The sequence below is a fragment of the Podarcis tiliguerta genome (assembly GCF_965153285.1).
Source record: "Podarcis tiliguerta genome assembly, chromosome: 16".
In the NCBI taxonomy this organism is placed as follows: Eukaryota; Metazoa; Chordata; class Lepidosauria; order Squamata; family Lacertidae; genus Podarcis; species Podarcis tiliguerta.
The window spans coordinates 19,293,611-19,304,915 of NC_139549.1; the positions used below are offsets into that span (position 1 = coordinate 19,293,611).

The window sequence follows — 11,305 nt, forward strand, 5'->3', positions numbered from 1 at the left end:
GCCTGGCCCATCATGAAACACAAGAGATCTCTTTAGAGCAGGGGTAGGCAACCTAAGGCCCGGGAGCCGAATGCAGCCCAATCGCCTTCTCAATCCAGCTCGCGGACGGTCCGGGAATCAGTGTGTTTTTACATGAGTAGAATGTGTCCTTTTATTTAAAATGCATCTCTGGGTTATTTGTGGGGCATAGGAATTCGTTCACCCCCCCCCCCAATATAATCTGGCCTACCACATGGTCTGAGGGACGGTGGTCCGACCCACAGCTGAAAAAGGGTGCTGCCCCCTGCTTTAGAGGTTGTTCAAAACCAGGATCCTTGCTCCCGCCCCAGCTTGGAATGAAACGCAGACAAGACCTGGTTCTGCGAGGCCATTTTATTCCCTGGATTCACGCCACGGTTGCAATGGGCTCCGTTGCAAAAATGCCCCATTAAAAAGAAACAAAACAATATATTAACTTAGCCGTCCAAAGTTTGTACCCAGTTATATAGTGTCGGGATGGGAGAGAAGCAGAGGTCTGCCCCAACCCTTGTATTTCAAGGCCTTAAAATTAAAACCAAAAACCCAGAACAATCATATATAATTAAATATTTTAAAGAGGCCGCTTTTTAGGTAAGGCGGCCGAGGCACTAATAATTAATCCAGCAAACGCAACTCTGCCTAGAAAAATCTAGCAAGTAAGCTTCTTCGTGCACAGCAAGTTCCTATCCAGCTACGCCATTTTGGGATGATTCCAAAGGACTGGGGATGGGGTGGAGTCTGGGACAGAGGCTCAGCCTCTAGAGCAGCATTTCCCAAACCCGGGTCTACAGCTGTTCTTGGACTACAATTCCCATCATCCCTGACTACTGGTCCTGCTAGCTAGGGATGATGGAAACTGTAGCCTGAAAACAGCTGCAGACCCAGGTTTGGGAAACCCTGCTCTAGAGACACAGGAAGCTGCCTTATATTCAGAGTCAGACCCTTGGTCCCTCTCTAAGCTCAGTACTGTCTACACTGACTGGCAGCTGTTCTCCGTGGTCTCAGGAAGGGGCTGTTGCCTACCTGGGGATGCGCTGCTAGGGACTGATCCTGGGACCTCCTGCATTCAAGGGATGTGGGGCTTCATCTCCCAAAGAGAGAAAGAGAGCAGGTTTGGAGTGGCAGCCGTAGGGACTAAGCGAGGGAGGTGGCCGAGGGAAATCCTGCTACCCCAGCCCAAGAAGTCTCTTTCAGCTGGAAAATACAGTGCCTAGTTGAGGTGTGACGCATTCCCCAGAAACAAACAGTGAGGTAGCCACAGGCATGGCCTCAGTTATGCCTCAAGCACCATGTACACGGAACAGGGCTGCAGCTTTTCTTTGAAATGGAAGGGGCTTCCTTGTCTCCTCTCGAGGAGACTTCCCTTCTGGCACAGCTGCAGGGTCAGGTCAAGCGCTGCTGGGCAGCAACGCTGGGAGGTTTCTTCTAGGTTGGGGTGGGGAAACTTGGAGACCCCCCCCCAACGCTGCTCCCAGAGGCCACAGGGCTAGTGGCCAGGGATGACAGCGGCTGGAGGGCTCTCCCATCCCTTCTCCAGGAACCTGGTTGGCCACAATGGGAAGCCAGATGCTTAAAACCTAATGACTGCAGTGGCTCATCTGTCCCATAAGCCCCTTTTTCTGAGTGAGAAGAGGATGGCCTTTGGACTGGAGGCAGGCACTCCAGCCCATTGTTTTCTCCTGCTCCGGAGGATAGGACCCAAAGCAATGGCTTCAAGTTACAAGAAAGGAGATTCTGACTAAACGCCAGGAAGGACTTCTTGACAGTTAAGAGCTGTTCGGCACCGGAACGGGAGATTGTGGACTCTCTTTCCTTGGAGGTTTTTAAGCAGAGGTTGGAGCATCATGGATGCTTTAGCAGAGATTCCTGTATTGCAGGGGGTTAGACTGGATGACCCTTAGGGTTCCCTCTTAACTCTACGATTCTGTGGTTCTATGCGCACTTAGGGGACCACAACCAGTTCACCCGCAACAGGTGCCAAGCTGAGGGGATGCTGCAACAAGGACTTAGAATGGAAGGCAAGAGGCAGATTTCGGTGTTGCACGGGGCGCCGCTGAAATTTGAAAGCCCAAAGTCTGCCACTGCCTAGAGGACTAAAAGGAATTGCACTCTGTTCCTGAACCGGCCACATACACAAACCTCTTTTTCTCTCTCTGGAAAGATTGCTCTGTGACATCTTGGCGGTGATTGAATGCTAAACCCCCAAAAGGTTCATTGTGAAGCGTAACGTGGTAGTTCTCCTCAGGGGTCATTTGATTATGACGGAGCCAGCTGTAAACTGCCTGATGCAAACAGCCCTCCTCTCGCTCCTGCCAGCGACAGACCCCCTCCATCGCCACCCTGAACGTCTTTTGCGAAAGATGCAGGAGTCAGGTTCGGCAGCCGACACACAAGGGGGGGAAAGGCAAGCACGGAGCAGAGACAGAGGCTTCAGATGGTGATGTGGAAGGAGTCCTGGAGCCACTGATCCCGGGAGTTCTGGGGCTGGAGCAGGCGGAGCCGCTGGCCCAGCGGGTTCTCCTTGTGCCCGTCGGGACTCATCTGATCCACCTCGAAGTCCTCGTCCTCATCCGAGAAGCCGTTTTCAGCAGCCAGGCTGCCTTCCGAGTGCAGCGAAGAAGACATGTCCTGGAAGAGGCCCTTGTATTCCTGGATGGACTCGTACAGGGACCAGAGCTGGCAGAGCAGAGACATGTCCAGTTGCCGGAGCCCCACCTGAAACAAAGAAAAGCAGAGAGGCTCAGCTGGAGAATCGGCAACACTTCCCGTAGTCCCAGCCGTTCAACACTTGCTACTTATTCCATGGGATGCGGGTGGCGCTGTGGGTTAAACCACAGAGCCTAGGACTTGCCGATCAGAAGGCCGGCGGTTAGAATCCCCATGATGGGGTGAGCTCCCGTTGCTCGGTCCCTGCTCCTGCCAACCTAGCAGTTCAAAAGCACATCAAAATGCAAGTAGATAAATAGGTACCACTCCGGCAGGAAGGTAAACGGCGTTTCCGTGCACTGCTCTGGTTCGCCAGAAGCGGCTTAGTCATGCTGGCCACATGACCCGGAAGCTGTACGCCGGCTCCCTCGGCCAATAAATGGGAGCTGGCCTGATAAAGAAGTCTAAGCTTCCTGGCCCTTGATGTCAAATCGACCCTTTTGACTTTGAGGGCTTTTTGTTCTCCTCCTCTGTGCTTAAACAAAACAAGATCATGAGGAGACCCTTGCAGCAGGCCAAAGATCAACTGAATCAAAAATCCTCTGCAGGGAACTACTGCAGAAAAGACCTGTTCTCATCTTGCCACCCTCCGGACCCCTTGCATTGGGGGCACACAGAGAAGGGCCTCCGAGGATGATCTCAGGGTCTGGGTAGGGTCCCAGGGTTTGGGACATCTTTCCCAGATGTACCTGGAGATGCCAAATTATGAGCTCTGCCACAGAGCTTTGGTCGCACTGCCTTTCCCCACCGTCTCACTTTATTATGTACTGTTATAGGAATTCTAAGGGCTTATATATATAAAATAAATGTTCATAAATGTACAAGGCAAACACATACATAAGTATATAAACCACGTGTCTGAAGTAGTACAGGAGAGCAATCCTGAAGCCAGTTTGACTTTCCCAAATTGACCTCAAATATTTCTCTGCAAGGAGGAAGGAAATGGGAAAAGCTTTCCGTTTGTCTTTGGACTGTAGGGGTTAGGTAGGAGAAACTAACAGAGGCCAACCAGAGAATATTGAGAAGCAAAGCAGCTAGTAAGTATGACCCTTATTAAACAGGGTCCCCCACTCCCCCAGAACATTGGTGTGCAAGCTCTTATATAGACTTTTAAAATTGTCTACCCTGTAGTTCAAGACCACCCCCTAAAACATCAGACATACATCACAGAAAGAGGTGGTCCCCAGCAGAAATTTGAGTGTGTTGCTTCTCTCCTGTCTGCCAGGATACCTGATAATGCCTTATCTGATTGCCTTTTCTGGACTGCCTGGCTGTTCCTTTGAGATGGTAAATACTTATGGTAGTTCCTGGATCTCTTATGCATATTGATAGCTTGCCCAGCTTAACAGACACTTGCCAGACTGTATTTGCAGGGAGGTGTAAGCCCCTACAGTACAGAGAGAGAGAGAGTAAGCTATAATAAAAAAATGGTGCCAGAAGACAATTGCTGCAAACTGAAAATGGGTTTCTAGTATGGGTTTCTGCTGTGTGTTTCTGCTGCTCCCTGCTGGAGGAGGAATGCACAGCACATGCTTTGAAGCCATGCCAAGTCACACTTCTCCTTGACTCCCATTCGTTACATTTAACGGTTACAGGCAACCAGCCCAATTTGCGTGGGGGCTGTGTTTAAGTGAAACAGTGCATATTTGAAACAACATTGGAAAAGCCTGCGAAGAACCTCTCAACCTCTGGAAAACCTTGAAAAACCCTTTTTAAAAAACCAGACTCCCTCCAAACTTCCTTGCTCAAACTCTAATAATAATAATAATAATAATAATAATAATAGAGAGCCAGTGTGGTGTAGTGGTTAAGAGCGGTAGACTCGTAATCTGGTGAACCAGGTTCGATACCCCGCTCCTCCACATGCAGCTGCTGGGTGACCTTGGGCTACTCACACTTCTTTGAAGTCTCTCAGCCCCACTCACCTCACAGAGTGTTTGTTGTGGGGGAGGAAGGGAAAGGAGAATATTAGCTGCTTTGAGACTCCTTCAGGTAGTGATAAAACGGGAGATCAAATCCAAACTCTTCTTCTAATAATAATAATAATAATAATAATTTTATTATTTATACCCTGCCCATCTGGCTGGGCTTCCCCAGCCACTCTGGACGGCTTCCAAAAAAACATTTAAAAACTCCAACTCTCCGCAGGCCTCAAAAGCTCCTGGGATTGCACTTGCAAAGGCTTGTGGGATTGCTAGGTGCGGTTTCCATGCCTTTTTTGCCCTTTCTGGGCTCTTCTAGGGACATTTTTACCATTTTTATATTAACTTCTGGGTTCTGCGCAATGCCCACACGCACAGATCCGTGGGGAGTTGCCTGTGATTTTAAGTGGACTGCAGTTCCAAGGGTGGTTTGTCGTCTCTGTTGAGTTTGTTTTCCCAACCACCTCGTGGGGGGGGAGGGCCACTGTTTAGTCTCATTCTCCTCACACACAGGAAAAGCTGCAGTTGCACCCAACCGTACAGCGTAAAAAGAGCCCTGGTGTCTCAGACCACCAGCCTGTCTGGCCCAGCCTCCTCTCATCACAGTGGCCACCCGGATGCCCCTATGGGAATTCTGCAAGCGGCACCCGAGGGCAAAAGCAGCCTGCCCCACTTGCAGTTCCTGACAACTGGCAGTCAGAGGCATACTGCCTCCAGCAGCAGACCAGTGTTAGAAATTAGTCAGGCGCCAGGCGCGTTTTGCGACGGTCCAATTGTGACCATGTGGAGATTTGTGGATGTCAGGTTGGCGACTGGGGAAAGTAAGAGAAGGATCTGAAATATTTTCCTTGAAGCTTGGATTTGTTCGATTCTGGATAGTTTTATTTCATGTTTTAATGTTGTGAACCATTTCTTCTTTAAAATATAAAGCAGTATAGAAATGATGACGATAATGATAATATATCATTGGGGGGAAAGACATTCCGTTGTGGCAACCATAACCTAGGTGCCATTTAGCAATTAGCTTATATATCTGAGTTTCTAACACTGCAGAGGACATAGCCTTATTGTGCACAAATCCCACTTTCCCAGAGTTCATAGATGGAAGCTCTAGACAGAGATGGGAGCACCTGATGTCCTCCATTGCCCAGGAGCCCCTTCAGCCAGCAGACCAATGGTCAGGAATGATGAGAGTTGTAGATCACAGGATCCTCACGCCCACTCTAGCCACTGTACCATACTCTCTCCTTTCACTTACTTTTAAAACTGCCAGTCATTACAAAATGGGTCTCAAGGCAAAACACTAACAACAGCTGTAGGAAAAAAAACCTTATGTTTTACTCTAGCCTATTTAGAATTCATTAACACGGAATGCCATTGGACACCACTGAGCATTGCATTAATGTAGACTTTGGCTTATATCAAATGATCTTCACAGCCTGACATTTGATTGAGTGCACGTAACTACTTCTAATTTCCTGGGCACTGACTGCAAACAAAGATGTCTTGTAAGTAGCAAGTTTGTCCTGATCTGACGGCAGATAACAAACACTCTAAAGATGCATAAATCCAGGGTGACTGTTTCAAGGAGGCAAAATACGCTGATCCTAGTTGTATTTTACAGGTGATCATGCACTTTGCATGGTGCTGTTTTACTGAGCCCAGTCGATGTATGCAGGTTGATCCAAAAGCATTTTAGCATATTTACCATCTGGCTAAACTGATAATTTGGGGCGGGGGGATGATTATGCTTTTCTCCAGGAGGAAATCCAATGTGGCATGCAAAAAGGTTTTTAAGGACAAACAGACCATTGGCATACAGAAAATACGTAGGTTTCTGCAATCAAGTCCAATAAAAAAGTAAGTGTAGTGTCGTAGTTAGAGAGTAGGAACGGGGGAAAGTAAAGTTAAAATCACAGAATTGCAGAATTGGAGGGAGGCCTTGTGCAACCTGCAGGAGGCTGATGCAGGAAAATGAGAAGCACAGCACCCCAAATCTATGCCTGTCCATGTCAGGCTGGCTGGATGACCTTGGGCCAGCCACTCTCTTCTCAATCTACCCTACCTTACCGGGTTGTTTTGAGAATAAAAGGGAGCAGAAACCATGGCTGGATCTAGACACATCAAAGAAGTGTTTCAGTTAAACCACATTGCAAACTTTGTATGAGAAATCTGGTTGGCCAAAAATGGAACTCCACAGTGCCACCTGGTGTCACAGTGTAAGAATGCCTTAGCAACACATATAAAACGCCTTTTCTTTGCCAATGTAGCTGAGTCCCACGTGTATTTAGAAGGGAGATGGGATGGAAATGGAAATTTAAACCATGTGGCACATCGGATTAGGGCTGTGCGCAGACCACAGAGCACTAAGAAAAGACGAATCTGGCCTCCTCAAGTCCAGAAAGTGGTAACACAGCTTTACAATAATGTAACTTAGGGTTGAGCTACCTAGCAAGGAAGGTGGTTCAGCCAGGCGATCAATGCCTTTCCTTGAGAGAGGGGGTGGTCCCCACTTGTCTAAAGGAGGTGGTGGCAAAGACCACCCCCTTCAGAAACCCTCCCTGGGTTTGGAAAACCTAAGCAAGGAACTCCATGTCAGGCTAAGGTGATTGTTCTGTTAGAACAAGCGTTTTGGCTTGCCAGACCAAACAATTGTCCTCTCCCGCCTTGTGTTGCAGGGGTTCTCTCAACCCCCCACCTCCCTGAGCCAATTCTGGGGGCTGTGGGGGAAAGGGGAAGCCCCACTGTGCAACAGAAGTCCTTGGGGAGGGCCTCCAATAAGTTGACTCCCACCCTAAGTAATTATTAGCTGGTCCCCAATGTCCCCTTCTTGGGCAAGATTATTGCATGAAACCAATTTTCTAAAGCCATTTCAATCGGGGTTTAGGCTCGGAGAGTTTCAATCAGCCCCATAGAGCCTTCAGTGGGGAGTGCTGCAGGGCTCGATCTTATCCCCCATGCCGCTTAACATCTATATGAAACGGCCAGAGTTTTGGAGTGCGTTGTCAGCAATATGCTGATGAAATACAGCTCCATTTCTCCTTTAGACGTGGAGGCATGGCAGCAGATGTGCTAGCTAGACAGATGTCTGACCTCTGTAACAGACTGGATGAAAGCCAATAAACTAAAACTTAATCCAGAGGGGCTGTTAGCTGATGGTTTCCTAGACCGGATGGGTGATGTTTGGCCTGATGGGGTCAAACACCTCTAAAGGAGCAGGCGTGTTGAATGGGGGTACCTCTGGGTCCACTACCGTCACTTGAGCTGATGTCTTTCATCAGCTTCAGCCGATGGCCCAGCTTATATTTTTCTCTCTATCTGGACAGGGATAGCCTAACTTCTGTTGTCTGGCAAACCTCTAGGTTAGATCACATTATGCCTACATGGGAATGCCTTCGAAGAGAGTTCCAAAATGGTAGCTGGTTCAGCATTCAGCAACCAGATTGCAGACAGACGGCTTTCTTGGTACAACTGCATTGACTGGCATTAGCTTCTCAGCTCAATCCTGAGTACTGGTATGACCTATAAAGTTCAGGACTCCAGTGCCTCAAGGGCTGCCTCTCCACACATGAACCATCCTAGGCTCTGCATTCATTATCTATGAGCTCCCCTCCAAAGTGTAGCATTACAAAAACAGGCCTTCTTAGTGGTGGCTCCCCATTTGTAGAATGCTCTCCCTAGTGAGGCATGCCAGGCACCATCACTATGCATTTTTAGGCACCAGGCAATACCATCCTTATTTCACCCAGGCCCTTAATTTTGGAAGTATGTTTGGGACCTGTGTGGGGTTTTTTTTACTCATCATTTTAGTGGAGTGGGCTCTTGCATTTTAGCTTTGCTTTACTCTTGATCCTAGTGTTTATTTTGGTACATCGCTTTGAGTCACTTTTGTGAAAAAGAATATGCGTAACTGCGCACTCATAACTGCCCTGTGTTATTTATTCAGGATCTGCTGGGGAACAAAATTAAGCTGTGCCCTGCCTTTCGACCAGCTAGAAACCTTATTCAGTGCCTTTCTGGATTCCTGCAGACAAAGTCATATCCTTGCAGTCAATTGAGGTCTAAAAACCGGCAGAATTTCGTAGCCCAATATCACTATCTATGCAGGTGGCTTGAAAGGACTTGAGAAATGCACATTCTGGTGGAACCCAAAACTTGAGTGGCCCAAGACAATTTGTTGCCCAAGGCAGAATAGTAAATTACCCCCTCCAATGACAAGGGACACAGCATCCAAGGCTGGCCCAGTTATGTTGGCACATGAGCTCGAAAATCCCACAGGTGCGTCTCCCTGCGGGCACATACACAAAAGTAATAATACATCAGATAACTTAACAACTTCCTCCTCTTTCATGCCATCCCAAATCGGCCTGCTCCCTTTGCCCCGTAACAGGTCCGCCTGAGGGTCCCGACTTACCATCTCCTTGCGCAGCACCGCCAGGGCCGAGTCGAGGTTGGCGGGCTTGCTCCGGAGCAGCAGCTTCTCCGAGGCGGCCTGGGACTTGCTCAGGTCGTCCTGGATGCGCGTCTTCTTGCTGTAAACTTTCTCGATCTCGCGCCACGAGCCTCCGCTGGAGTTGAGGATCCCGCTGAGCCCCTTGGGCAGCGGGGGGAGACCCTCGATGGCGCACACGTTCCCCGCCAGGCTGTCCTGGGAGGACTGCAGGCAAGTCATGGCGAAGGAGAGGAATATGTTTGGGGGGGTGGGGGAGGAGAGGAGAGAGAGAAAGCGGGGGGGGGGGAGTCGAAATCAGCCACCACCCGCGCCCGAGGATTGAGACAAGAGGCCGGAGGCCGAGAGGGAGCGCCCACCGGACGGCAGAGCTAGCCAGCCCCCAGCCATATACGGAGGTGAACAGAGATGGCGGGTGGGAGAGACGCTTCAAAAAGGAGAGGTTCGGGGGCTCGGGCCTACCGGTCTCCACGCCGATTTGGCTGCAGAGAAAAAGGCACTCTGGCTATGCTCAGAGGCCCCCTCGAAACTGCTGGCTTAGGGACCTATGCAGGCTGAGAAACAGGCCCGCGCTGTCCTTCTCTCTCTCCGGCCGGCTAGCTTACCGAGGTCGGCTCGGAGGCGACCCAGCTGGCTCCCCGCATCTCGGGGCCCTGCCGGACACCAGACGGCGGTGCCCTCCCGGCCGACCCTCTTGGCGCAGGAGAAGTGCCCCGGCCGCGAAGAGCGCAGCTCCGCCCGGCGCCCGTCTCCGCCTTTGTTCACGCTCTGCCCGTGGCGGCGGCGGCGGCCACACCAGCAGCGCCCCTGCCTGCCTCCCCGCTCGCTTGCTTGCCGTGGCGGCGCGGCGCGCACAAGGACGCCGCTTAAAGGGGCGGCCGCCGCAGCGGGAGCCAAAAGGACGCCGGGCCTCCTCCTCCGCTTGAGCCCGTTTTCAGGGCCGGGAATGAGCTCTCGGACGTGGAACACGTGCAGAAGTCGACGCCCTTCCCACTGACGGGGAGAGCGCAGGTGCCGCGCCTCCAGGTTGGCAAAGGGGCTTGTTGAGCGCGGCAAGGGACTGCAGGGGTGCCTGCGCTGACGCAGGGCTCCGTTTCCTTGGAATGAAGGTCAGCGGAGACCGTGGTTTCTTTAGGTTATATATCTAGGGTGCCAGCTTGAATAAAAAATGGGGGGGGGGGGGTAAGCCCCGCCCGCATAATCGATCACAAGACGCGGCACACGCACACCATTTGAAATACTTTCTGGGAAGGGGGGCGAAGGGACCTCTGCCCCTAGGAGTTGGTTCCTATGCTATTTCAGACCCTCCAAATCCCAGATTTACAGGAATTGTCCCAGTTTCTGATTGGATCCCGGAATGTTCTGCTTTTCCTTAAGACGTCCCTATTTTCATCGGAGAAATGTTGGAGGGTATGGAGTCATGCGACTCCGGAACCAAGGAGATAAGTAATTATACAACCTTTAGAAGACAAGCTATATAGGGAAGTCTGACATGGTATAAGCAGCTTCTTATATTCCTAAGAAGTCACTGAGGATGCACAGAGTACCCCAAACCCTCAGGCTGCTTCCAGCATCGCTAAACTCTCTGCCTCTGTGTGACGCGAGAGCTCTGATCTTCAAACGCCATCCCTGCAGGTATATCACCCTTGCCTTTCATGGAGGAAATATCAACCCATCTCCCCTGAGCAAATAATTTGCTTTATCAAGAATGGTCAGTTCAGAATTTCCCACCTGTTAACCATATTCACTATGTGCCATCTGTGACAGGCTACTTTGCCTAGCCAATGGTAGAGCCCTCCCTGCTTTTGGCAATGGCTAATGAGCTAAAAACCAAGCCGTGTTCCTTTTTTCCAGCACTGCTTTACTGGAGTCTGAGACCTAGTGAGAAATCCGCCAGAGGTTACCATTTCCCAGTCCTTGTTGTGTCCTTCCAAATGACAAGCTAATATTTTTACCATTGTGCTTCACATATGCTGACCCTATGTAGAACGCTAAGCCTGCCGATTTTGATCTGCTTAGGTCTGCCTAACTCTGATTAGGAAAAATGCAGTTTGTGTTTATTGGCGGGGAGAGAAGCTTGGCACCTTTCCGCTATCAGACTGCAGCTCTGGAAGACTGCCACTGACTGATCGTTTCTCAGTGCATCCTTTCTCTTTCAAATGACACCCAACTTCCCAACAGGAATCATGATAGGGCAGGCTACAGTTGC

General features: G+C 50.2%; 1 protein-coding gene across 1 annotated transcript; it reads right to left on the reverse strand.

Moving 5' to 3' along the window:
• Positions 1–357: 357 nt before the first annotated feature.
• On the reverse strand, positions 358–10,203 carry FAM89B (family with sequence similarity 89 member B). The gene is made up of 2 exons (XM_083417437.1): positions 9,061–10,203; positions 358–2,733 (listed from the first exon to the last, which is right to left on the reverse strand). The coding sequence occupies exons 1-2, from the start codon at positions 9,316–9,318 to the stop codon at positions 2,449–2,451; spliced, it is 543 nt and encodes a 180-aa protein (XP_083273563.1). The 5' UTR covers positions 9,319–10,203; the 3' UTR covers positions 358–2,448.
• Between the last annotated feature and the right edge of the window lie 1,102 nt (positions 10,204–11,305).